Here is a 27,472-nt window from a genome sequence, read left to right on the forward strand (position 1 = left end):
TAAAGTATCACCTCAGGGTAGTTCGTCTGCACAAAAATCGAGAGCTCCCTCCCCCCCCACCGACAGCGGGAGCCATCGTTACTCTAGATGCCCAGCTATGATGAGAATTAGTTCGACTTTCAGCTAGGGGGTGCTGTGTCTCGACCAGAGGACACCGTCTCCACCGCTGCTCGTTGACCTTCCGATTGCGGCCACAGGGGGCTCTCGGACCCGCCGCCTTCTGTATTGGTGCTGCCACCGGGGCTTCAGTCATCGCGTTCCGGTGTGGGCCCAGCTGTTTCCTCAGTCTCCTCGGGTGGGTCAATACCCAGCAAGTGACATGCCTCCGTCAGGGATCCCAATTAGAACAGTTTATTGTCCTTTTTGAATATCAAGCGGAAGGGATGCCCCAAGTTGTAGGGAATATGTTGTTGAAGGAAGGCCGTGACTGGCTTGAAGAGCCTCCGTTTTTGCAATGTGATAGCGTACAAGTCCTGATACAAGACTGGTGACTGTCCCTTATAGGAAAGAGGATGCAGTTGTCGAGCTTTCTGTAAAATCTCTTACTTAGTGCGAAAATCCTGCACACATGCTAAGATATCCAGAGGGGGAGCCGAGGGAGAGCGCGGCGGGCCCACTCTGAAAGCGGTCTTTACGTATTTCAGTTTCTGGAGAACGGCCCAGTATGTGCTTGAAGAGCCCATCGGTGAAGTCCACGAGGTCTTTGGTGTCGACGGCCATTGTCACTCCCCGGATTTGAACGTTATGGCGCCGGGAGCAATTCTCTAGGTCTTCCATGTGGGTCTGCAGGTCCACATGCTGATCGTGAAGTCGGACGACCTCCTGGCGCAGCCCCTCTATCTCCAGGTCCCTGAAGTCACTCTTGGTTTCCAGGTCTGCCACTCGCTCCCCAATGCCGTCCATGTCTCTGCGGACCTCCTTTATCTCGTCAGCGAACTCTTTCTTTAAGGTGTAAATATCCTCACGTAAGGCCGTGAAGAGCGACTCCAAGAAGGCTTTAGTTATCAGGTCCTTGCCCTCCGCGTGCTCCGTCGTCGATGGAGAAGACCTAGTCGCCATGTCCTTGGCCTGCTGGCTTGCCTGGGCCGACTTGAAGAGGTCCTTAACTGTCCTCTCCTTCCATACTCTTGCTGCAGACATTGTCAGCCCCCCAACCGGGACAGTTGTACTGCTGAGGAGTCCCGCAGCGTCAGCCACCCCTTCGGTCTGCAACTCCTCTCCGCAGGTCACACTCGGCCTCTCCGCTGCCCCCCCCCCGGCCTCCTAGTCTCCCCCTCAAGGCCGTCCCCAGGAGGGCGCCCCTTCCGCTCCTTGCCACCACCGGGCACTCAGGCGCTGCTTTTTTTTTGTTAGGGCGAGGACCTCTCAGCCCCAGGTCGCCAAAGAGGCACAGTCGCTGCTCCCAGGAGGGCCCTGCAGACCCCCCCATCCCCCCTTGCAGCTGCTATAACGGGCTTGGGCCCGGGCTGATTATCGCTGCCGGCGGGAGCTCCGGAAAGGTGCGCCCGATCACGTCACCATGTTGGCCACGCCCCCTGGCACTTACTTTAGCACAAATGAATCTGGGTGCACTTAAAAATAAGGCGGGAAATGGGTGCGTTCTAATTTTGTATCACTTCAAACATGGACCAATCACGTGTCCTCTTGCTGCAAATAACAGTACACACGTCTATCAAGAGCATGGTGCTTCAATGCCTTTATGAAATAATACACAACTGCTATATTTATCTGGAGCCTGACATCTTACTTTATAGGTTGGAGCTTAACTAATGGTCCCGATTAAGTTTTTTTGTGACTAAGTGCGACTTTGTATAGGATTTCCAGGAAAAAGTGGTCCCTACTTCTGGGTTTAAAACAAAAAAGCTGTGGAAATCTGCCCCAAAGTCTGTACTTTTCCCTGTTCACTAGGAGTGTGTATTTTCCCATATACATCAGTTAGCTTTGAGGACAAAGGTCGGTTTTCTGAGCAGGGCATTAAACTACTTAAGAAATATGAAAAATTGATGTCGGAATGGTGCATTTTCATTGGTTGATTCCAGCGGTCCGCATCCTACCATGCGATAGAGTAGGTATTGTTTAGATTACCTAATAAAGTACGTCGGAATATGTATGTAGATTCATTGTCCGACTTCAGCATGCACCTTCTCACAACCCCTTTGAGCACTGTTATCTTAACATTTGTGTCTGTCTGCCCTGCCACCATTTACTTCGTACCCTCACACACCCTCACTCCTCCTCACACCCACGCACACCCTCTCACCCACCCTCCACCCTCTCATCACACAGCGCAACCACGTCATCACTCAGCACCACAACAGCATTGTCCTTGCTTGCTACCAACAAGCATTGCCATAGCCAATAGGACTCGCATTAGGAAAGCGTAAGCTATTGGCTTTGTGTATAACGATGCTATTAATTTATACATTTTCAAAGCCAACACATATTAAAAAAAATTCATTTACAATACCAATAGCTCACACTTTCCTAATGCGAGACCTATTGCATTGCAAATGCTTGTATAGTTAATCGCCTGCAGCTGATGGCTCATTACATTCATTTGCACCTTCAGAGCGGTCTGACTGACAGAAGGGACTGGTGCAGCACATCAGAGGAAGAGCAGTCTATGAAGTAAATGTAGTTTTGATTATATGATTAAATGGGTGAATTTTTCATTGCAATACCAGAAAAATCGTCAAATATGGATAAACTGATATATCAAAGTATTGATCATATGGTTGAATTATCAAAAATTCAAACTCTAAATTAACCGAGGGATTGCAAGGACGTGGTTCGAAGTTCTCAGCTTAATGCGCAAGACCTCTGGGCAGAGGGCTAGTCCATCTGCAAAAATTAGCATTTCCATTAGGTTTAAAACATCTTTGTATTTCACAACCACACACGTCCTCATCCAATTAGTCTTAAAGAACTGAAGCTTAACCAGGAACGTGGGAGTTAAGTATCCTAAACTGAAGTTTTATAGCAGTTAGAAATCACACATACGTTCGGTTAAATAAAAGGTATCACACCTTGGACCTGGACTGTCTGATCTACACTCACAAACACCCACTGCGATCAGTCCTTCCAATGACGTTCCTCTCGCAGCACTCCCCCCCCACCCCCCCCCCCCCCCTTCTCGGGCCTCCTTGTTCCTCTCGCAGCCCTCCCCCGCCGTGAGTGAAAGCGCGATTGACCGGCAAGCAAGAGCGGATACACATAAAGAGATGTAATCGGGAGACCTACTTTAGAGAGAGAGATAGGTGTTGAAGATCCAGGAGGATGAGTCCGCACAGACACAGGTTATGAGACGGGTGAAATAGACAACACAAGATGACAAGAGTTAGTAGGCAGACAGTCGGGAGGAGTAGGACAAAGTATCAGGGGACCAGAAAAGAGACATGACACTAACGCTCTGCTGTTGCTATTGAGATAGCAGTATCCTTTAGAAATGTATGCTTTAACAAGGCAGGAGTATATACAGCACTGGAAGAAAGACTCGCCATGTTAGAAAGGAGATGACAAAAGCGGTCCAGGATGAATAAGCAACCGTCCCAAAGGCTAAATGAGTCTGTAATGTCTGATTCCCTTGGAGTACAGTACTCTCCCTCCAAAGCCTGCGAGTCTATGGGTCTATGTATCTTGTGGAATAGCCCAGCTCTTTGAGGCCTTGTGATAGTAGAGAGTGGTGGGGTGGACAAGACAAGATGGGGTATGGTGGGGTACCCTAAGGTTGTGTTACGCGATGGGGTATTGGGAGAGGCAATAGGTCTCAAAGGCGAAACCTACTGGCGCTGCCAGTGCTGGTTTTTGTTATATGTTCTGGGATTTGTAGACATGATGTTATAATGGGATAAATAGACCAGAATAGAAACCAAAAATCTGAACTGAATGAGCTACTTGACCCCCTGGGAACTCTGCAGTACCTGATCGAACAGAGGAGAAATTAAATTGCACGTAACTGCTAACAGGAGTCGAAGCCACCCTTGCGCACTCCTGCACCGGGCAAACCGAAATTAAAGACACACTTTTGATCTTCAAGAGGCCGTAGCTTTTTATTATTTTTATTTTAGATGCTAAAATCCAAAGTGATTCGAGAGTAAAGGCACTGCAGTTGACACAAAATTAACGTTGTATGGGAACCAAATTGAGTGATGCAACAAACGTAGTCAGTCATAGAAAAATCTCAGACGAAGGTTGTACACAACATGAAATCGATTGCCAACTCCTGAACACTTAAAGAAATTAAACATATCAGAAACAGTTATGCACAAATGTAAATAGTACACATCCTTCAGTGCAATATATGAATTTGTACACAATACTCATATGCGACCAACACCGGATAGGGCTAAGGAGCCAGACCACCTTCAGGTGGGGTAACTCTCCAGCCAGCCCCCTCCCCACATCAAAGCTAAAACCGACCCAGTTTGAAGATCACACGGGGCATGGTTAAGCTTGTCCCATTTGAATTTTTCTCAACTTTCCTCCTGGCTATAAACCTATCCCAACTTAACAGGGGACAGGGTGGGTGGGAAAATCATTGAAGCCTAGGACACCCAGTTGTTAAAAAAAATAATAATAAAAAAAAAAAACCGCCCCCTTACCCTTCTGGAAGGCCTTTTTTCTTGAGGTTAACCTTTATGCTTGCAGCATTGGTGGAAGCATAACTGTAGCTGCATGGTGATGAAAGGGTTACTAGGCAGGACCTTTATCTTTCTGAGAACATCACCTGCGCTCTGAAAAGAAGGCTCTCTGGTGCGTAGGCGAGCTCAGCTCTAACAATACCCTGGCAGTTTCAGCCTTCTTAGTGCCAGGCGGATTAGACTCTGCCATGGTGTTCCAGACCCCACGTGCCGTCCATCACACGGCCTCACCTAACCTCAACCAGGCCTATAAACATGCCTCCTGGTTGTCTCCAGCAGACACGTCTGTTTTCACAGGGCTTCCCATGCAATGCGAACAGCTCTCCCCAGCGAGAGGAGGGAAACTGGATGCGCGCGCTGGCAGCCTCCGGAGAAAAAAGGTGGCACGTGCAGACAGGAGATGTGCACTCCGTGCGTGCCACCTTTTTTCTCCCTTCCAGCACCAAAGCCACAGCAATAGTCTTCGCTAGCGAAGCAGCTCCGCTGCATTCGTAGCGAGACCTAATAATACTGGTTCTGGAAGTAATATCCTGGTTTACTTCACAATGGTGTAGACATGTGTGCTAGCACAATATCTACAAGGAGTAAAGTGTCTTTAACCAGACACTCCTTTTTAGGTCTCGCCTGGGGAAAGCAGTGCATGCGCTACTCTCGCCATGGAGAGGACCTTTTGGAATCCATTCGGCCAAAGCTGAATTCACGCACTTCCAAATGGACAAAGATGGCTGCTCTTGACATCGCAAAGCGAAATCATGCATGATATATTTCTAACCGCCCCTCCTTTTCTTCCCTCTAAATTTTCCACTTTCGAGTTTTAAAATGTTGGGATGTGTGCTCGTATGCTCCCAGTGGTAAAGGCCGGGATGAGGCGAGAAGAGGGGTTGGGAATACGCATAGAGGAACTCCTGAGCAGGCGTGCAGTTTGCAGACTCGTGTGGGGGAAGGTGGAGACGTGCTATGTGTGTGCGCGTGTGCAGCAGGTGCTATGCGTGAAGCTCAGAGGTGTACACAGAGCACCCCAGTGTCATTGGTGCGGAAGTAGTGTCGCGTACGCCCTGACACGGCCACAGTGCTGTGAGGTGTCGGCCAGTATGCAAACAGTGCACGTTTGTTTATGACCCAGCAGCTTTTTATTGCATTTGGAAGCAAAGCCTTATCAGCTCTGTCCACTTTAATTAAATACTTGTATTGCCTGGGGTTTCACCTCAGTGCACATTGGGCCCCCAAAAAAGAAGGCGCCCATGTGCACAGGCCCATGGTGCGCCATTACAAATGTAGGAGTCTAAAATACAACAAATCTGCATGAATAGGTTTATGAACTGATGGCACCCCGAACTAAGATTTGCAGAACAGACAACACATTAAACAGATTGTGAGCACACAACACAGCTTAAATAATTCCTAAAGCGCGCTACTAGTGAACTCCTGTTAATACCATCCATAACAAGCATTGGAATGCAATAGGTCTCGCATTTGCGAGTGTGAGAGCTATTGGCATTGTAAATGAAAATGCTTGTATGTGTTCTGAAAATGTGCAAACGTTGCTTATAGTCCTTGCTTACGAGAAGCAAGGCTGGTAACTGCGCCTCTTTTGCTGCCAGCCTTGCTTCTATAAAGTGCGTATTTACACACCGTTTGCAAGTTTTCAAAACACATAAATAAAAGGCGCTGTCATTTACAATGCCAATAGCTCAAACTCTCGAATGCGAGACCTATTGCAGTGCAAATGCTTGTTATTGATGTGATTCAGAGAAGCTGCATACATTTTAGGAATGGAAATGTCAAGACATTACATTCTAAAGGATACTTGCATATGTTAATCAAAATATCACCAAACCATAGAAAGGTATGGTTATAGCAAAGTGCTTACTAAAAGTGGGCAGTAAAACTATAGATTGCAAAATAATGGTAGTGGGATAATCTGAATTTGGGGGCCATTGTCCTAATGCCCCAGTATGTTTGGAATTGTGTGAGTGGAACAGTTTGCAAATAGCTTTCTATCTTTTCACAATGCTTCATTGTATAGAAGTAGTCTTCTACTGCTGTGTTATACCATGTTGAGGAAGAGTAAGGAGCCCTAATTCAGCAAAAGCCTGCTCTTTAAAAGCTAAGCCCCTCCACCCCCTCACTCCAAAAACGTGGTACATCCAGCAGCTAGTCTACTGCAATTGGTTGATCAGGCTATAGAAATTAGAAGTGAACATAGATGCAGCAGTACCTAGCTATATTGAAGGGCCTATGTGCTGCCCACAAAGTGTCGCTAAAGCCAAGGCCCCCACAATGAGACCACCTTATGCAAGGTCCATCTATCTGTGTATACATGTAAACACCATGTGACGCCCACCAGTAGGATACTCTTAAAACCACATTGACTGGATTTTACAGCACATCAACTATGCAGCCTAACAAAACATTGCCATCATGATACTAACCGCTTGCAAATAAAGCACTTTTTTAAAAACAATTTTATTAATTGAAAGCAATAAACAATGGGCATAGAAAAATCATTACATGCATACAGAAATAGTGGGTGATCATGGTATCTAATACACTGGCACTTCGGGTACACAATATAATTAAAACAGGTCGATAGCCCTCCCCCTTCCTCAGAGCCCCCCCCCCCCCCCCAACTCAGTCGCTGTCGCTACCCAGTTGCGGTGGCTCACATATGAATCCCCTGTACTCATTCCACGCACCCCAGATTCTAGCCCATTTTTTCGGACATTTTCGATTCAAATACACTGCTCTTTCAGCCACCATCGCAGAGTCTAAATCTGAGCACCACTCCTTAAGCGCCGGCACCTGTGATTCCCCCCCAACCCCCCAGAACCTGGCTATATTCCTTTTAGCATACATGACACTCAGTGTGGCCCAGTCTTGCATGGAGTGAGTAAGGTCGTTTGGATCCCAAATATTCAGTAAACCGCGTGGCTCTGGGACCAGCGACTCTTTAATCACCTGAGATACAGTCCGCATAACCTTCACCCAATAATCGGCAATCCGAGGGCAGTCCCATATGATATGAAAGAACGTACCCTCCCCACTGCACCCCCGGAGACAGTACTTATGTGTGGCTTTCCTCATCTTATAAAGGGAGACCCTAGTGTAATGAACACGATGCAACATTTTTAGCTGTACTAATCTGAGCCTAGCTGGTATAGCCACTTCCTGTGCGAGGAGAGCGCCGTTTGCCAGTCCGACTCATCGAACTCGCCCACCTCAGCAGTCCATGTTGTCCGTAACTTCAAGGTAGGGTCAGGCAGGTTATTAACGAGCTTACGATAAACGCAGGAAGTTGCCTCCTTGGGCATATGTTTCGTTAGGAGCCTATCTTCCAATGGGGTAGACTCTGGTAGCTCCTCACCGGGCTGGATTAGTGACTTCAAGGCATGACTAATCTGCAAGTATTGGAAGCGCTCCGTGTGCGCCAGGTCATACTGTTCTCTGAGTTGTTCAAAAGAAAGGACGGCCCCACGCCTCCAAAGGTCTCCAACCGTAGAGATACAAATCAGGTCCCAGGCTTCAAAGCCTTTACTATTACATAGATGGCCCAGTCGGCGCGACGACCAGAGCGGCGTAAGTGTGTCCTTGTATTAAAGGCGGGCCAAAGCCAAATACCACACCCGCACCGTATGAGCCGTCGGGCCGATCAAGGCCGCAGCACTTTGAGTCCTAAAGCGCGGCCATCACTTCGCCGTTCCCAAGGTCATACCTATCCGCTTTGTACGCCGGCTCGGTCTGCGGAGCGTGCAGCCATTGATTTATAATTTTTAACTGGGCCGCCCAATAATATAATTGAATGTCTGGGAGGGCTATGCCTCAATCAAACCAACCCCATACCAATTTACCTCGAGAAATGCGTGCCGGTTTGTCCCCCCAAAGGAGACCGGAAACAAGTGAGTTTATGGCCGTAAAGTACCTAGGAGGCAATAAGAAAGGAGTGTTCTCAAGGAGATACTGCAGCCGGGGCAAAGTCATCATTTTAAATAGCGGCGCTTTCCCCAGAAGGGTCAGTGGCAAGGTATGCCAATGTTTGACATCAGTACGAAAGCGCTAGGGGGGGGCACCAGATTACGGTAGGTGTTATCCAGACCCCCAAATATTTAAAGGGACTGTCTGTGACCACCAGTGGACAATCAGCCGGGAGCTGCGGTGGGGGTCCTTTAACCTCATGCGCGCTAGCGGAATTCCGCTCCTGCGCTGAGATTTTTTAAATCGCATGTTACGTGACGAGCTGGGCTCGTCATCAGCGTGCGAGGAGGCTACGCCATGACGAGCCCAGCTCGTCATCAGCGTGGAAGGGGTTAAGGACGAACAGAACAGACTTGGACCAATCAATAGTGTACCCTGAGGCCCTCCCGAAGATTTCACAGATGTTAAGGAGTACTATAATCTAACGTCTGGGCAAGGTCAAATAAAGGAGGATGTAGTCCGCGTATAGCGATATATGGTCCTCCCATGTCTTGGTCCAACTGATTCCCCTAATCATGGGGTCCCACCGGATCAATGCTGACAGTGTCTCAAGGATCAGGGCAAAGAGCAGGGCGACAGGGCATCCCTGGCGCAAACCACGCCCAAGTCGAAAATCCCTTTAAATATGGCTGTTCACCACTACGTGCGCTAGTGGCTCCGTGTAAAGTAGCTTCACCCACGCACAAAATTTGGGGCCAAAGCCTAGGTGCCGAAGAACCACAAAAAGATAAGGCCATTCGACCATGTCGAAGGACATGCGGGTGTCCAAGGAAAGGATCACCGCAGGTTCTGAAAGACTAGGTATCTGTGCAATCACCGCATGGACTCGTCGGAGATTAAGAGCGGTATTTCGGTTTGGCATGTACCTGGACTGGTCCGGGTGAATCAGCGTCTCCAAGTGTGGGGTCAGCCGAGTAGCAATCATTTTGGCCAGTATCTTTGCTTCCACGTTCAATAGGGAGATTGGACGGTAGGACGTGCACACGTCCGGGTGCTTGCTCGGCTTTGGGTTGGCGATGATTGTAGCCATCCGTTGGTCTCGAGGTAGTATTCCCTTACGTAGGCTATCCTTAAACACCTGCAGAAGGTGCGGAGCCGCCAAGTCAGATACTCGTTTGTAAAGTTCTACAGGGATCCCGTTGGGACCCAAGGCTTTTCCTGACTGTGTAAAGAGTGAACCGCAGGAAGGACCTCGTCCTTTGTGAACTCTGACTCCAGGAGCGTGGCTTCTTCCTCCAACAAGGAGGGCATTTTTGTATCCCTGATGTATGTTTGTGCTTCTGTGGACATGTGGGAGGTAGGGGTATACACCTTCTCATAATAGTCCACCAGGGCCTCTACGATGTCACTCGGAGTGGTGACCAGTACACCCTCTTGGGTGTGAAGTTGTGCTATCGTCCTCTGGGCCCTTTCCTTCCTATCTAACCAGGCCAATAGCCGTCCCGCCTTATCCCCCACTTAATAAATGGTGTGCTGCGTACGTTGGAGTCGCTGTCGCACCCACTCTCTCTGATGTTCAGCAAGCTAAGCCTGTTTGAGGGGAAGTTGTTGCGCTGTTTGCTATGTGGGATCTTCCTCGTGTCGCAATTGCAACACGGCCAGATCAGTTTCGCCCGTCTGTATGTCAGCAGTCGCTGCCCGCCTGTGACCCGTTATCAGGGCTATTGCCTGTCCCCTCAACACTGATCTGTACGCCTCCAACAAGACCTCTGGCGAGTGAACAGAGTCCACATTTTCTCGGAAGTACTGCTTTGTAACTGCAATCAATTCTTTCCTGATCCAAATGGAGCACCTTTAACTGCATCTCTGTTGGTGATAGGGTAGCAACACTGTTGCTACCCTAGGATTCTGGAGGACTTTGTTCGTTTGGGCCCCCTGAAGTACCTGCAGTCTTTCCTGCTCCTGTTCTCCTGCCTCTGACTCCTTTTCGCATCCTCTCGGCGAGGTGCTGTAATAGTTAGCAATGTGGTCAAAAAGGCTTGGTCAGGGCTATTCTGAGTTTTGGTTCCTCAGGATTACGACTAGTTGCTGCTTTTGCAGCACTTGTGGTATTCGTAGAGCTGTGACTTAACATGGCCACACATCTGGAGAGCAGTGCAGGCTGAAGACCTGTTTCCCTGCTGGCAACTGGTTCAGATACAGACTACCTCGGGTTTCATTGACATGCTGGGCAAGTCAGATTATGTAATCCCACCAGATACAGAAGGCAATGTGTTTCTAATCCTGAATCCGCTGACTCCAGACAACCATGCTATAATTACAGAACTAGATGCAGTAACTGCTAATCTAAAAGAGACATGTTGGTGATAGATTCCTTATCTTGAAATATCGTCAGACTGGACCTGGAAAGTTTTGCTTAGTAGTACCCCTGCTCGTCAGTAAGTGGCGTCCTGCGGCTCCGTGTCAGTCACCGGTGTCGTAAGCTCAGAGATGACCTCACGGAGACTACTTAGGTGCCACCCTTGCGCTCTGACATCAGTTCTTTCTTTTTCCATGCCAGCAAGTGCACATCCGGATTGAGAAAGTACCGTAGTCACTTTTTGAACACTATTGAGACTTTTGTCTCGTCGTCCTTTTTAGGTCGAAGGCCTAAAAGGCTGCGCTTGCGCAGTCTTAGGCATGAGATTTAATGATTCTTAGTAGCGCAGGAGGTCCCGCCCCCGTGCCCTCTCTCTCCTTCATTGGCTGGCTTCCTAAACGGAGGCCAGCCATTGGAGGAGAGATGCGTCACTTCAAACAAGCCCCGTCTTTTTCGGATTTGGGGGCGTGATTTTTTGCATTCTTTAGCCCTGTGACGTCGTCCGTCACTCAGGACAGCAAAACCACGCCCCCAAATCCTCAAAATCCGGAAGCTTGTGTCCGCCATTTTCTATCCTTCGCAGTGAAGGTAAGACCGTGTTGGTTTCCCTCCGTGCCTTCTTCCCCCTGTCTGTTTCCCGCCCCCCTCCCGCTCTCCGTGTATTTTCGCTGTCCGTGTTCTTCCCCCTGTCTGTTTCCCGCTCTCCGCTCTCTCTTCTTTCAATGGGTTTGGGGGTGGGTGGCTGCGGCTGGCCCCCTGGTGCCTCCCGGGGGGACGATGACGAAGAGTACTATGGGCCGTGGTGGCCGACCCCCCTCCCCGCGGCCCCGCATAGAGATGACTGTCCCAACTGTTTCCTGAATACAGCCCTCTTAATTGTGATCATCTTGCCAGTATTCACGAGTGTGCCGTTAGCAGGGCCCTGAGACACAGCAACTCACGGATCTTCCAAATATCCCCTGCACACAATCTTGCACCCAGAATTTGTTGGAGATGGATTCCCGGCAGCGTGTCAAGAGCGAGAGAGAGGGAGAGATGACGGGTACCTGGGGTCGGTTAGTTCCCTCCCCTGCTTTGTTGCATGTGACCCCAGCGGTGCGGTTTACTCGTATGTCCGATCCCTGACATGGAAATAAAACAAGAACAAGACATCTCTGCTCTAAATGCAAATTCAAACTGCCGATGCCCCGAACAGCAAAATCAAGAGCGGACAAGCCCGTCGCTCTGTCCTCCACGCTACATGGCTGTCCCGCAGAGCACAGCATCTGCTAAGGTAACTCCGTGGGCTAATGCTTTGCTGAGGTCGGCTAGTGACGTCAAAAGACAGTCAAACGCGGCATTTCACTCTTACGAGGCTGATAGCATGAGTATGGGGTCGGTTATTTCCCTCCCCTGCTTTGTTGCATGTGACCCCAGCGGTGCGGTTTGCTGCGGCTGGCCCCCTGGCGCCTCCCGGGGAACAATGACGAAGAGTACTATGGGCCGGGGTGGCCGACCCCCCCCCCCCCCCCCCCCCCCGCGGCCCCGCAGAGAGATGACTGTCCCAACTGTTTCCTGAATACAGCCCTCTTAATTGTGATCATCTTGCCAGTATTCACGAGTGTGCCGTTAGCAGGGCCCTGAGACACAGCAACTCACGGATCTTCCAAATATCCCCTGCACACAATCTTGCACCCAGAATTTGTTGGAGATGGATTCCCGGCAGCGTGTCAAGAGCGAGAAAGAGGGAGAGATGACGGGTACCTGGGGTCGGTTAGTTCCCTCCCCTGCTTTGTTGCATGTGACCCCAGCGGTGCGGTTTTCTCGTATGTCCGATCACTGACATGGAAATAAAACAAGAACAAGACATCTCTGCTCTAAATGCAAATTCAAACTGCCGATGCCCCGAACAGCAAAATCAAGAGCGGACAAGCCCGTTGCTCTGTCCTCCACGCTACATGGCTGTCCCGCAGAGCACAGCATCTGCTAAGGTAACTCCGTGGGCTAATGCTTTGCTGAGGTCGGCTAGTGACGTCAAAAGACAGTCAAACGCGGCATTTCACTCTTACGAGGCTGATAGAATGAGTATGGGGTCGGTTAATTCCCTCCCCTGCTTTGTTGCAGAGTTCCGATTTCACCACACTCCACCTACCCATCATGTTTGTCAGCCCCTCTCACGGCCTGCCAGGAAAGCCCTCCCCCCAGCAGCTGGGGCTCTCTTATCCAACATGGCGGCGCGGTTCCCAACTGGAACCCAATCTGTAGTGAGGCGGGGCTGGAAGAAAGGCGACCATATGGGCCCATTTATATCACTAGTCTGTGTGACAACTGCTGGGCCAGCACCTGGTACCGCCACGCCTGCCTCTGATGGTGCCCACTACTGGCTTCTGCCTTGTGTGAATAAAGAGCATTATTAGCCAGCCTGATGTCTGAAAGATGACGGGCTGAGTCAGTGCCGCAGGGATTTGAAATCTGACAAGCTGGTGAGGGTGAGATCTCTGAACCTGGCGCTCAGCTCACTGAGCTATGTCAAAACAATCTGAGTGCTCTAATTCTGCGGGTGCCACACACATTTATATCAATTACAGGTGAGATGTATCACAGTTAGAGCGCGACCGGCGGCAGATGAGCAATCAGCTGTTCACCGGATGGACGCCGGCCCGTGGGGCCCACCTCCCCATGTTTGCCTCCGTGTCCCAGAAGAGACTCACTGAACCTTGTGCATGGCCCGTGCACCAACCCCAGAGTAGAACTCGAGTTCACGATTAACAGCGGCGGGGCATACGCCAACATCTGCTAAGGTAGCTCCGTGTGCTAATGCTTTGCTGAGGTCTGCTAGTGACGTCAAAAGACAGGCAAACGCGGCATTTCACTCTTCCGAGGCTGATAGAATGAGTCTGGGGTCGATTAGTTCCCTCCCCTGCCTTGTTGCATGTGACCCCAGTGGTGCGGTTTACTCGTCTGTCCGATCACTGACATGGAAATAAAACAAGCAAAATAACCGGGCACCCCGCGAGTTCCGATTTCACCACACTCCACCTACCCATCATGTTTGTCAGCCCCTCCCCCGGCCTGCTGTAGGCACGACCACAGGCCTCGGCAACACCTTCTTAAGTGTAATCTACGTTACCGACCTTGCAAGCATGGGAGGCTGAGCAGCGCGCCCGGCATGGGACCCCTGCTAGAACCAGCGGGTCACAAACTCATCACGGGAGTGGATGCCCAACTGCTGGCAGCTCAGACACTATAACTCGCGGAGCCACCCAAACGCACACACGTGCATATAAACGTATACCGACACGGAAATGCACAAACGCGGATCTGCATTATGTGCACAAGCACTAAACAGTTCTCCCTGGCACGGCCATATCTGACACAGAGCCTATGCCCAGGGCACGCCGACTCTCGCCTGCTGCCCGGGCTGTCCTCGCAAGACCGCAAACTGGTACTAGTACCCAGAGGCACAACCAGTGGTAAACTCTACTGGGAGCACAGCCGAATCCATTGATGGAAAAGGTGCTGCTAAGCCAAGTTGCCAGGAACGGGTTAATTTGCCTATGCGACTTAATTAAACAGGCTTCTGCAAACTAAACTGGAGAGGTCTGTGTTGTGGCGGTTTTCTAGGCACGTGGGCATCCACTTTTGGTGTTAACCATGCTTGTTTCTGGGCAGTGTTTTGTATTAACATGTTATCCAGAGGCAGTGAAACAGCAGCCAGGCTCGGAGTTGTGGGATACCAACACGACTGCTGATCACTGCCCCTGGCACACAACAGCACACGCTGCTTCAACCGACATCTTCCAGGAAAGCCCATGCAAATAAGCTGTGCAATATATGCTAAAACACCCCGCATGACATTAGCACGCCTTCAGGTTCAGCGTGCAGGCAAACATGCCGGCACAGGCCTGGGAGACGGACCCGAAGTGTATAAAGCTTATCACATCACCGGGCAGAGTAATGTTTCACCCTCTGAGAGCAGGCAGGCCCCGAATCACAGTCAGTCCACAACTCTGCGGCGGCAGCGAGCAGTCAGAGTGTAGACTCCAGGCAAACGCGTGCTGGGAGGGGGCACTGGCTGGCAGAGTGCCCTGTGATAGATCTGCGGTACTGTGCCTGCCTGGCAGCGCTCTATGCTCGCCCCGGTTCATCTGTACGGCCAGGTACTACCTCCCCTACCGTAATCTCCCTAGTTCGACATGCTGGGGTACAACGACTCACCACCCACAGCTCAGACTGCGCCCAGGAAAATACTCAAAGAGAAATCGGAGGAAAATTTGAACATTCTCTCTGTGGCCCTGCTTCAACCTTCTCTCCAGCAGCGCACACTGCGAAGCCTTTCAGAAACACTGGCTAACCATATAAAGCAGCGCTCTTTCTACGTTTTTTGTGTATGGAATAGCATCGGTGCCGCGTCAAACCATATTTGTAAACTTTAAAAACGCACACAAACTTGGGAATTCAGTTTGCGTCAACCGTTCCTCTTCTAAAGTCAATTAGAGAGGAAATGCACACACGCATGCGCGAATCTCGCAGGCAAGATGTCAATACCGCCTGATCATGCCTTCCCAGTGAAGAATGAGAACAGTCCATGTTAAAGCAGTGTCTCAGCTGGGTACGGTTCTGTGCAGTTCAAGCAGACGCATTGTGAATATTGGGTAGTGTTCTTGGATTCCTCCAGCAATCTTCCTAGGGTTTAGATTTCAGAAATGCACATACTGATGTGCAGTTCAGTTCAACACTCAGGTTTGATCTCCTTTTATGTGGTTATATGTCGCTATATCGCGACTCACTGTCTCGGAGGCACTACATTATTCAACATGACATTATGTCTGGTTGGGAGACCCCAGATTCCCATTTTTTACAATGTTATTTAGACTGCTCACATCTTTTTTTAATACAGTGTTTTCGATATACACTTTTACAAACCGTGCCTCCTCTACAGTGACCCATGGCACCGTGAGCGGATCCTATGCAGGTGGGTGAGTGTTATGTGCATTTTGTAATGCAGCTGTACCCGATCCATTCAGGTCTAGGACCCCAGAAGCCTTTCGGCAGCTGATCGATACAACTGGAATGTTCAGATCACAGGTTGGTTGGTTGCTCAGCCCAGATCAACAACTGTCCCTCAAGTAACCTAGTGCCCTGTTGAGATCCGGCCGTGGCTCAAATGCGAAGGCTCTCTATGGGCAGCCGATAATGATAGCTGGTGTTCCAATAACCAATACCCAGTACCACACATACCAGAGGGAGTAAACTAATATACACATGCTGCTCATCCCTTGGATGGGCCCCTGATCATCAATGCCCGCTGAGGTAGTTGCAGATGACTAATTATTTTAGAGATAACATTGTTGGTTTCATTGCATTACTCTTATGTGACCTCAGCAAGCCAGCATACACATCGAGATGCAATCTGTAATACACATACACAAGCATTCCCTTGCGGGCCAGAAGGAAGGAAGGCTGCTGGGACCCCGGGCCCCCTGCTGGAGGCAGCTCTCCCTCCAATAACCTGTGACAAGCCCCAACTCTTGGGAAGTGTCCACTCCCTGGGTGAGATCTAGGCCCGAGCAGACAGTCCCTACAGGCTAGCGCCTAAGAATATAAGAACAGTAACACCTTACCATCATGGGGTTTCATAGGAAATTCTCAGACAAAACGGCCTTACATGCTGTGCTTCGAGGGCCTCCAGCATGGATGTAATTTGCATTTGTGCGTTTGTGTGTGTCTCTGTCTGTGTGTGTCTCTGTCTGTGTGTGTGTGTGTGTCTCTGTCTGTGTGTGTCTCTGTCTGTGTGTGGCGCTGTCTGTGTGTGGCGCTGTCTGTGTGTGGCGCTGTCTGTGTGTGGCGCTGTCTGTGTGTGGCGCTGTCTGTGTGTGGCGCTGTCTGTGTGTGGCGCTGTCTGTGTGTGGCGCTGTCTGTGTGTGGCGCTGTCTGTGTGTGGCGCTGTCTGTGTGTGGCGCTGTCTGTGTGTGGCGCTGTCTGTGTGTGGCGCTGTCTGTGTGTGGCGCTGTCTGTGTGTGGCGCTGTCTGTGTGTGGCGCTGTCTGTGTGTGGCGCTGTCTGTGTGTGGCGCTGTCTGTGTGTGGCGCTGTCTGTGTGTGGCGCTGTCTGTGTGTGGCGCTGTCTGTGTGTGGCGCTGTCTGTGTGTGGCGCTGTCTGTGTGTGGCGCTGTCTGTGTGTGGCGCTGTCTGTGTGTGGCGCTGTCTGTGTGTGGCGCTGTCTGTGTGTGGCGCTGTCTGTGTGTGGCGCTGTCTGTGTGTGGCGCTGTCTGTGTGTGGCGCTGTCTGTGTGTGGCGCTGTCTGTGTGTGGCGCTGTCTGTGTGTGGCGCTGTCTGTGTGTGGCGCTGTCTGTGTGTGGCGCTGTCTGTGTGTGGCGCTGTCTGTGTGTGGCGCTGTCTGTGTGTGGCGCTGTCTGTGTGTGGCGCTGTCTGTGTGTGGCGCTGTCTGTGGGTGGCGCTGTCTGTGGGTGGCGCTGTCTGTGGGTGGCGCTGTCTGTGGGTGGCGCTGTCTGTGGGTGGCGCTGTCTGTGGGTGGCGCTGTCTGTGTGTGGGTGGCGCTGTCTGTGTGTGTGTGGCTCTGTGTGGATAGATTTTTGGTAGGTGGCTCTGTGTGGATGGCTCTGTCTGTGTGAGGGTGGCTGTGCAGGTGGCTCTATGTGAATGACTCTGTGTGGGTGGCTCTTTGTGTGTGTGGGTGGCTTTGTGCGTGTGGCTCTGTGTGGGTGTAAATGCAATAGGTCATGCATTTGCTTGCAAGCGAGCGATTAAGCTATTGACATTGTAAATGACAATGCCATTTATTTAACGATTAAACTATTGGCATTGTAAATGACAATGCCATTTATTTATGATAAAAAAATAAATCATGAGCAATGCCAATAGCTCTATCTTTAATAATGCCGAGACCATTGCATTGTAAATGCTTGTTTTTTTTTTTCCTCTGGTGCACGTAGGGAGACCTGGCTTTAAGTCCTGTGGGACATGCCGCTGTAATAGGTCAGTGGCGGACCCCCACAATGTTTCCCTCTACTCCCTGGAGACTGATCATGACTCCCGGGACTGTTGAGCCATGGCCCCGAAGGCTTTGAAGGAGTGGTGCCAGAAATTGCTGGAGGTCCGGCATTCGTCGCTCTGCCACTCTGGGTCTAGGGGCTGAGCCGTCGCTCCTCAGGATCCAAGTCTTCGCCTTCGGATTCTGGTAAGCGACACCATAAAGTCGAAAAAGCGCCTTCGCTCTCCAACGTCGCCCCTGTTGCTCCTCGCAGGCGGACTAGCCCCTGCGACTCCTCTAGAGACTGGGAGTCCCACGGTTTACCCACCCTACCCAGGTAGGTCGGCGACTCCCGAACAGGTGCAAGAGTTTTTTGCTGCCATGGACCTCCTTCTCCCGCTGTCCTGTGTCCAGACCCTGTCGACCCGGCAGCTCCACCAGCGGATCCAGCCCTGGCACTACAGAATCCTATGCCCTTGGCTCCGGTCCGGGGCCCACGAGGTGCAGCGTTGCCGGCCCCGGCGACGCATTGGGTGCAGTTTCTTCCGCCCTTGCCCCGGTTCCAGGACCATTTTATTCCGGCCTGGGATCCGCATTGGGGGCCGGCTCCGGTCTGGCCCCGGCCAGCACAGTTACCAACAGGTTGTCCCTTGTCTGGCTCCGTCCCTGCCGCCACGACCGGCCCCTCAGGTGCCGGAGGCGGACAGGGAAGGATTAGAGGACCCCCTGGCTGGGCAGTGTGACTCCGAGCAGGATTGAGTGGACAACTTGGAGGAAGCCCACGACCTCCATTTCTCTTCTGCCCCGGGGTTTGCCTCTCCTCCACCTAAGATGGAGGAGGGCGCTTCCTACATGATGGTGCTCCGTAGAGCTGCTGAGGCCTTCAACCTCTATCTCCCCACAGTGGCCCTCAAAACCAAGTTCCTCACTGAGGTGCTCCAAACGGCGTCCACTTCGTCGAAGCCACTGCTTCCCTTCAATGACGCCCTTACCGACGTCCTCTTGGGTACTTGGTTACGGCCAGCCACAGGGGCTCCTGTGGATAAAAACGTTGCCCGGTGCCGGGTGTTCCTGCCTTTCTGACCACCCAACTCACGCCTGAGAGTCTGGTCATCCAGGCCTCAGTCGCAGAGTGCCTTTCCCACGGCTCCACCGGATAAGGACTCCAATAAACTGAATCAGTTTGGTAAGCGGTTGTTCTCTTCGGCCAGCTTGTGGCTGCGGTCGGTGAACATCGCCTGCTTGTTAGGCCGCTACTTTCACACAGTGTGGGGTACCGTTGCTCAAGTGTTGCCTCAGTGTTCTGACGAAGTCCAGGTTGTCCTTTCTCAAGCAATTGCTGAAGGAAATGATGCGGCTAAGTTCGCCATTCGGTGTGGTTTGGACTCCGGACTCGTTGGGCAGGGCGATGTCTACAATGGTGGCATTGCGATGCCACGCCCGGCTACGTTTGACTGGGTTCTCGCCCGATGTCCAGAGCTCGTTCATGGATATGCCCTTCGACTGCACCTGCTTGTTTGGTGAGAAGGCCGACAGTGCCTTCGAGCACTTTATGGACTAGGGGGCCACGGCCAAGTCCTTGGGTCTTTCTGCTATGAACCCAGCCACTCCTGGTTTTCTTTCCTTTCGTGGCCAGGGAAGAGGTACCCAGGCATGTTCCTCCAACAAGCCTGTGCAGACCCAGCACATCCGTGGCCACGGCTTCTGCCAGAGCAGGTCTGGAAATCAGCACGCGGGTCAGTCCACCTCCGCTGCTCCTTCTTCCAAACCTTCCTAGTCAGTGCTTTGTGGAACATCCCACGCCGGTGGGTGACAGGATCTGCCGACACCTCCCTCACTGGTGCGATATCACGTCGGACGAATGGGTACTGCAAATAATCCGCAAGCGTTATTCCCTCCCCTTTCAGTCCTCCCCTCCGGCCATGCCACCTCGCTGCCACCGCATGTCGGGGGACCATCTTGCGCTCCTTCGGCAGGAAATCACTGCCCTTTTGGCCAAGGGGGCCATAAAGTGCGTTCCTGGGCAGGAAGTAGGGAGTGGTTGTTGTTCCCACTACATTCTGGTCCCAAAGAAGGACCAGGGGGGGGCCTGCGCCCTATCTTGGACCACCGGGACATCAAACGCGTCCTCTGGAAGGAGAAATTCAAAATGCGGACTCTGTCTCGGGTCCTGGCTGCCCCCGACCGTGTAGACGGGATGGTAGCGTTGGACTTGCAGGACGCTTATTTTCACATCCCCGTCCTGAAAGTCCACCGGCGTTACCTGCGGTTCACGGTAGGCCAGGAGCATTTTCTGTTTGCCGTGCTCCCCTTCGACCATACCAGTGCCCCTCGGGTGTTCACGAAAGTGATGGCGGTGGTCGCAGCTCAGGGATGTAAGTCTTCCCCTACCTCGACGACTGATTGTTGAAGGCGGGCGCGCCCCACACAGTCGTCAGCCACCTTCAGATACGGTCGACCTCCTGCACCTGCTGGGGTTCCCCATCAACGTGCCCAATTCGCACCGGAGTCCTTCCTAGAAGCCCCCCTTCATCGGAGCGGTTCTGGATTTGACACGGTTTCGGGTTTATCCTCCCGAACAGCGAGTCTGAGATATTCAGTCTATGATTCCGATCTTTCGGCCTCTATCCCGGGTTTGTCGGGTTGACCCTCTGGCTTCTGTGCCTGATGGCCTCCTGCATCCTGCTGGTGTCACATGCCAGGTGGCATATGCTTGCTCTGCAGTGGGACCTGAAGTTCCAGAGGGTGCAGCATCAGGGCAACCTGTCCGATAGTGTCCAGATCTCGGAGGGCACTGCTCAATAGTTGCAGTGGTGGCTCATTAATCGAAATTGGGTCAGTGGCAGATCCCTCTCCCTTCCCCACCCGGATCTATTCACTACCGAAGAGAACGCGCAATGACCTCTTTTCAGCTCGTTGGAATTTCCAAGGCGACGCTCACTCTGCGACTCTTTTCGTTGCGAGTGGAGTGGTGGTCTGTTGTACGCCTTTCCGCCTATACCACTTCTGCCCAGAGTGCTGAAGAAAATCAGGTGCGGCCGTACCCAAGTTATCCCTGTGGCTCTGGATCGGGCACAAAGATACTGGTATCCCGACCTACTCAGCATGGCGTTCGATCCCCCGATCCATCTGCCTCTCCAGGAGGATCTTCTGTCGCAGCAGCAGGGGACGGTCCTCCACCCAAACCAGTCCAGCCTCCACCTCCATATGTGAAGATTGAGCAGAGACAGTTGACACCTTTCGACCTTCCTCCCGAAGTCTGTAACATTATCTTGGCAGCCAGGCGCCCCTCCACGAAAACTGTATACGCCTGCAAGTGGAACAAATTTGTGGCATGGTGCACAGCAAAGGCTGTGAATCCCCTTTCTGCCCCTCTTTCTGAGGTCCTTCTGTTCCTTCTCTTTTTGGCCCAGCAGGGCTCTGCTCTGGGCACTATCAAAGGTTATCTTTCGGCCATCTCCGCCTTTCTACTGCTTCCAGATCAGCCTTCTCTTTTTAAGTCCCCGGTCTTGAACCGCTTCCTCAAAGGTATTACGCATAAGTTACCACCTGTGCCTTTCATAATGCCTCAGTGGGACTTGAATCTTGTTTTGACCTTTCTGATGTGCGCTCCCTTTGAGCCCCTTCATACCTGTCCCTTACGTCTACTCACTCAACTCTTCTAAACCTCCTTTCCCCTCTGTTCATCCGGACAAGGTGGTTCTGAGTACCATCACTTTGCCCACTTTCTTTCCGCCTGCGCATCCCTCTAGGGAGGAGGAGAGGCTCCACCGTCTGGACCCAAAACGGGTGCTTGCTTTCTATCTGCAGCGTACGCAGCAGTTCCGGGTGGATGACCAGCTTTGTTGGATACGGGGGCGCCAAAAAAGGTTGGCGGTGCCCATGCGGACCATCTCAGCATGTTACTCCTTGGCTAAGATGGAGCCTCCTCTGGGACTGCGTGCCCATTCCACCAGGGCAACGGCAGCGACTACTGCCTTGGGACGCGGCGTTCCCTTGCAGGACATTTGTCAGGCAGCTGCGTGGGTCTCGCTGCCCACTTTTACCAAGCACTACTGCCTTGACAGTCCGGTCCAGAGAGATGGCTTCTTTGGCAGTTCTGTGCTCCGTGACTTTCTGGTGTAATCTTGTTCGCAGACCCACCACCGGGGTTGGTATTGCTGGGGTATCTATTCTAAGGTAAGGAATTTATCACTAACGTGCCTCTTTCAGATGTACAAGTTACTACTTGTGTAACACTATATCTGTAAGACATTAGTTAGTGATGGATTCCATACCACCCAAACCCATCTGCCCCGTTCTGCGAACTGATTACTAGGGTTAAGGTCCTCCCTTTCAGGGCCCTAGTTTTATGCACCAATGGTCAGTATCTTTCATGGCTCTGCGTTCTTGGCGCGGAAAGTAGTGTACAGAAGTGACGTCCGAGAGCATGTGTGGCGCCTAAGTAGTCTGTTACGTCATCTCTGCGCTTACGACGCTAGTGACGGCCGTGGAGCCGCAGGTTGCCACCTACTGACACGCAGGGGTACTGCTAACCAAAACTTTCCGGATCCAGTCTGACGCCTGGGGATATTCTAAGGTAAGGAATCTATCACTAACTAATGCCTCTTACAGATATATTGTTACACAAGAAGTAACTTGTGCTTAAAGAAACTAATTCCATACAGTCACCAGATAATTTGTATTCTTATCCCAATCATGCATTACTCTATGCAAACAATATACAGTAACATAGCAGGTGTATTTGTAAAGCGCACGATTACCCGAAAGTGTCCTGGCGCTGAATAACAGATGTTTATTGTTACCCAACTCAATGGTACTCATTTTATCACCCTCAAATGGATGAAAGGCTTAGTGGACCCGCCGGGATTTGAACCTGCGACCATGAGGTCGGACACAGGCCCCTGCAGTGGCTGCTTTAGTCCACTGAGCCACCAGAACCACTACTGGATAATAACTATTCAAATCTTTGGGTATTTCTTACAGCAGGGGTCTCCAAAAACTGGTCCTGAAAGGCCGGATCCATACCAGATTTTTTGGATATCCCCATTGAGATGCATGTAGTAATTTAAAAAATCTGGCACGGATCCGGCCCTCCAGGACCGGTTTGGCGACCCCTGTCTTACAGAGACAAATACCATGCAATTTACTTTACAGCAAGGAAATCTCAGGCAATGTTGAATGCCTCCACCTAATTTGTTCCATGAATCCCTTGCTCATGGTTCCTTCCTGGATGCTCTTGCGTACACACCTGTAGGACAGCTTGCAGTCCATCTTCGTGACCTCACTAATTACTGTCTAATCTCCCACTGACGATTTTTGAATTCCTTTGAAAAGGCAGTCACACACAAACGCTAGAAGATCAAGCAGAATCTTGACTGCTTCCCTCTTTCCCTCATTGACAGTATCAGGACTCTGGACGTATGCCTTGACACCCAACTTAATGTTTAGGTGGAAAAATATCACCAATTTACTTGATTTTCAGTCTTGGCGGTAGTATGATTGCACGGTAGAAATATAATTACATTGACCATCTCCCTCTTCTATACCGCCCAGCTGACAACCATTGAGCCAAAATTTACACCTCCACATCCTAAATGAAGGGTGAAACATTGTCCTGTAATGGTTCACTTTTTATACCTGGTGAACAGACCAGCAGCTGTTCCAAAGGGGCTCCTTAAGATTAAGACTTATAATTGTTCTGTCATTTCACAAGCTTTTACCCACTCCCCATACAGTCCATGACCATCCCTCTGGCGAGAACATTGGAATTTTCTGGTATACAATGTACAGCACTTGAGGCTTGTCCTTTCTGACATTGGCACCCAATAGGTCCTGCGACTTACAGTGAATGATACAAGCCTGGATGCGTATGGCCTTGATCAAGAATTTGTGCTCCGCAGAAGTGACTGGTTTGAAACTTCACTCTTGGACTTGTTGACTTTGTCAGCTCTCTGCATTGAATGGAAGACTGCCTGTGCCAATTGGCCCTGCTATGTTGGATAAAGCAATTTCTATCATAAAAACTACTGTCCAGGAACACCCTACCTCCGTGGAGGCAGAGCAGTAGTGAACAGCATCCCTGAGATCCCTCTGGACCCGCTGCAGAGCCGCCTCCTTGCAGTTACTTGCCTCAAATTAGGACAGGCTCTCGCCACTCTAAGAACTGCAGTACCTCTTGTTGCATGCAGACATCACTTTAAAAATGTAATGTAACCACTTGCGACTGACCTTTCAGGTGACCAAGGACCTCTGATGATGCAAGCACAACTCTTAAGTATTTGCATAATTATAATGACTGCAATGCCTGCATTCCATTCCAAAAACTCCAGGCAATAGCCTGTCCTTTCCACTAGTAACTGAAACCGCAGCTCTTCAACCAAAATGTTCTTGTTATGGGTAAACACCACCCTATGAGTTACACCCTCTCCATTTGCCGCTTCCCCCCCCCCCCCCCCCCCGCCTGACCTACCTTTCCTCAATTTCAATTGGCTGTAGCATATTTTCCTGCATTTACCAATGCTTCTCCTATCAGTTTCCCGCCGCCTAAATACTGTTAACATCCGCTTTGGTGGAACTATATTATCATAAAGTTTTGCCTTTTACTCGCTGCGAATTTTTATAACTATCTATCCCCAGAGAGATTAAGTGATTTGCATAGAATCACATGATGTTATGTGGTGCCGCCAAGACTCAAACCGGGATTCCCAGCGCTTAAGTCAGCAGCTCTGGCCGCTGCGCCACATCCGTGTTATCTGTCAGAGCTCTTTCCTTCTGTTGGACGATGATAGATGAATACAGCTCTTTATCCATTACATAGGTGAAACTGATGCATTACCAATGCTTGTTTAACCTAGATTTTCCTCTCTACTAAATTTGGATCTTCATTTTTTTTTTTTTTTTTAAATGCAAAGTGAATTTTCTCTCAATTAGTTTTACCTTTTGATGTAATACAAAATGATAAATAAAAATACAGAATGGTGCCAAACTGATATTAACGGGTATGAAATAGATATGCTTTAAAAGTTCAGCTTCACTGTGAAGCTCTGGAGTGTTGGAATTTCTGTCCATTGCAGAAGGGGTCATGCTCGCCAGTGCATTGTCTTTGAGACAACTTTACACACACTGTGCAGTTTATACTTGGAGCAGTGAGCAGGGCTTACATATTTGTTGGCGGGGTAGATGGTGGTCAGACTGAGAGGTAATTTCCACTATTTATTTTCCTATGGGGTAAGAAACTTATCTCAGAAATTGGGGAATAATGAAGCTCTTGAACTCATCTACCATAATTTTTCTAATTCCAAAATCCTGAATGCAAATGATAATTAGAGCAGGCTTCCCTATTTACATCCAGCTAAATTCTGCAGTTTTCAAAACGAAAGTTTTAATTTTGAAGAACTGTCACTTTGGTCAGCAGGATCTCTTGTATGCACCCTGTGTTCTATAAACATTTACTTCTCTGCTCGGACTGGAAAACCCGAGAGGAGTCTTTTACCGTTTAATTCTGTACTCTTGTGTTTATTGTTTAAATGGTCAGTTATGGATAAACTAAGACTATTCGACCATGCTTAGCTGGATGTCATTTGTGGGCTCATACGTTTAGCAGTGCAAGTGTATACCCCCCTTCGCTGACGTTTTATTTATCTTGCTGTACTGTTCTGAACCCAAAGTTCCTACTAAATTTGTATTTTTCGAATTATTTTACTTAAACTCAATCCAATTTGTTCTGCTTCAAGTAAGGATATGTAGAATGTGCTCAGTGGCTGTTCTGTTGGCATGCAACAAAATAAGTCAACTGTGACTGGCGGCTGACCTGGTTCAATAGAAACTCTGTGCCTACAACCATTTTCTTTTAAGTCACTAAAGCAATGATCAAGAGGTTAACTTGTCACATCTGACTAGTTACCGATCTAGTTCACATGCTAACATCGGACAGCTCTGTGGTTTAAAGTTCACTTGTTCTTCTCTTTCCACAGCTACGCCTCAACAGCATCAAGAAACTGTCAACCATTGCATTAGCTTTGGGCGTTGAGCGAACTCGAACCGAACTCCTTCCTTTTCTTACTGGTACGTAAAATCTTGTTAAACCGAGGGATAGTCATCATTTACTACGGTTAACGTCGTTGTTCACAAGTTATCTAACTGTTAGCCAGCGATGCAACTCTTGTCCCGACTGTGTTCAAATAAGAACTAATTTGAAGCAGGTGTATGGAGTTTTATAAAATATTTATGTATCCCAAAAAAATGAAAGCTTAATAAATCTGTCCTATTTAAACAATACTATATATTTGTCGCTTTACTGCTAAGAAGCAGGCTTCCAGATTTTGACAGCAGCCTCATTATAGAATATCTCGGATAACGCATTTGATTAGGACTCCTATTATATTAGGGGTTACATTCTGGCACAGCTCTTATTTTACCACCTTTCTGCAAATCTACATACAGAGATTGGAATTGGGTGATAAACTGTAGTTCCACAGTTGGCATTCCTTCTGAGTCTGTGCACACCGACAGACCTGCATGTATAAGGGTATTTACCAAGTCCTCACCGATTTCTTTGAAAACTTCCAAAAATTCGAAAGTTTCATGGAGTAGAAAGAGGGTGTAGGGAAACTGATTTTGCAATTGCTCAGCAAATTTTCGCTCTAGCAAATATTGACTTCTATTCTTGCTCGTGCAGAAATGCTGGGAGTATGGTGTCCAGGCCTACCTCTGTAAACTCCAGTGAATTCATGAGACTCCTAAATCTGCATCCATACATGCCCATATAGCTATGGGTGCACTTATTACGTTCTTTAGGAATTGGACCTTAACTTATTTTCATATCAACCCAAAATGGTTTTAAAGTGATTGTCCATTATTATTAAATGTTTCCTTTCCTTTCAATACAGGCTGCAATATCTTGGCAAAACATTCCTTTTTTTTCCAAGTTTCAATGTACATTTCATTTAGAAATCAAACAATCCCCCATCTGCCTTTCGGTCTTCTGCATGTATTTACATTTGATCAGGGAGCATTCTGGGAACATTATGAGCAACTACTGACTATTTTGCAATTGTGTACATGTTTTCATGCTGGAACTTCCGTCACTAATGCCAGCTGAAACCACAGAAAATTGCATTTCCTCAAGAGTGCTTTCCTTAATATTAAAGGTTTTGCATTCATATATCATATGTACAACTTTGAACAAATCTTTACTTAGATGCATGCCATCCTCTTTCACAGATCTATACTGTCGTACTGAAAACTGACAGCCAAATAGTTTGTGCTGCAGGGGTTTGAGCCTACTTGTTCAACTGACAAAATATGCATGAACACTTGTCACTACCTCCAAACAATATGTCCTGGGTAGCTAGCGGTGAGAATTCCGCACCCTTTTGCTGAAAGGCAAAATCCTGAAATATTCACTTCTCTAGAGGAGAACTTGATTAGGATTCATTTAGAACATAGGATATATAGTGCAAGCATATTTTTTTCACATTGCACTTCTCTTGATGCAGCTTATGAAAACATAATCGGCTTTAATGTCTGATCTTCCAATTTTGAAAAGTTAAATGAAACAAAACTTGGTTGCTATTGAGCAGGTTGCA

The 27,472-nt window shown here is 49.5% G+C and overlaps 1 protein-coding gene across 1 annotated transcript in view; it reads left to right on the forward strand.

Annotated features, from left to right (window-relative positions):
* PPP2R1B (protein phosphatase 2 scaffold subunit Abeta) overlaps positions 1 to 27,472 on the forward strand; it is a 112,165-nt gene that overhangs the window by 12,352 nt on the left and 72,341 nt on the right. Inside the window, exon 2 of the mRNA XM_086957176.1 lies at positions 25,859 to 25,949. Within this exon, the coding sequence (XP_086813302.1) occupies positions 25,859 to 25,949 (91 nt within the window). The remainder of the gene's footprint in view (positions 1 to 25,858; positions 25,950 to 27,472) is intronic.

This window comes from Lissotriton vulgaris, chromosome 2_1 (assembly GCF_964263255.1).
Source record: "Lissotriton vulgaris chromosome 2_1, aLisVul1.2, whole genome shotgun sequence".
Taxonomy (NCBI): Eukaryota; Metazoa; Chordata; class Amphibia; order Caudata; family Salamandridae; genus Lissotriton; species Lissotriton vulgaris.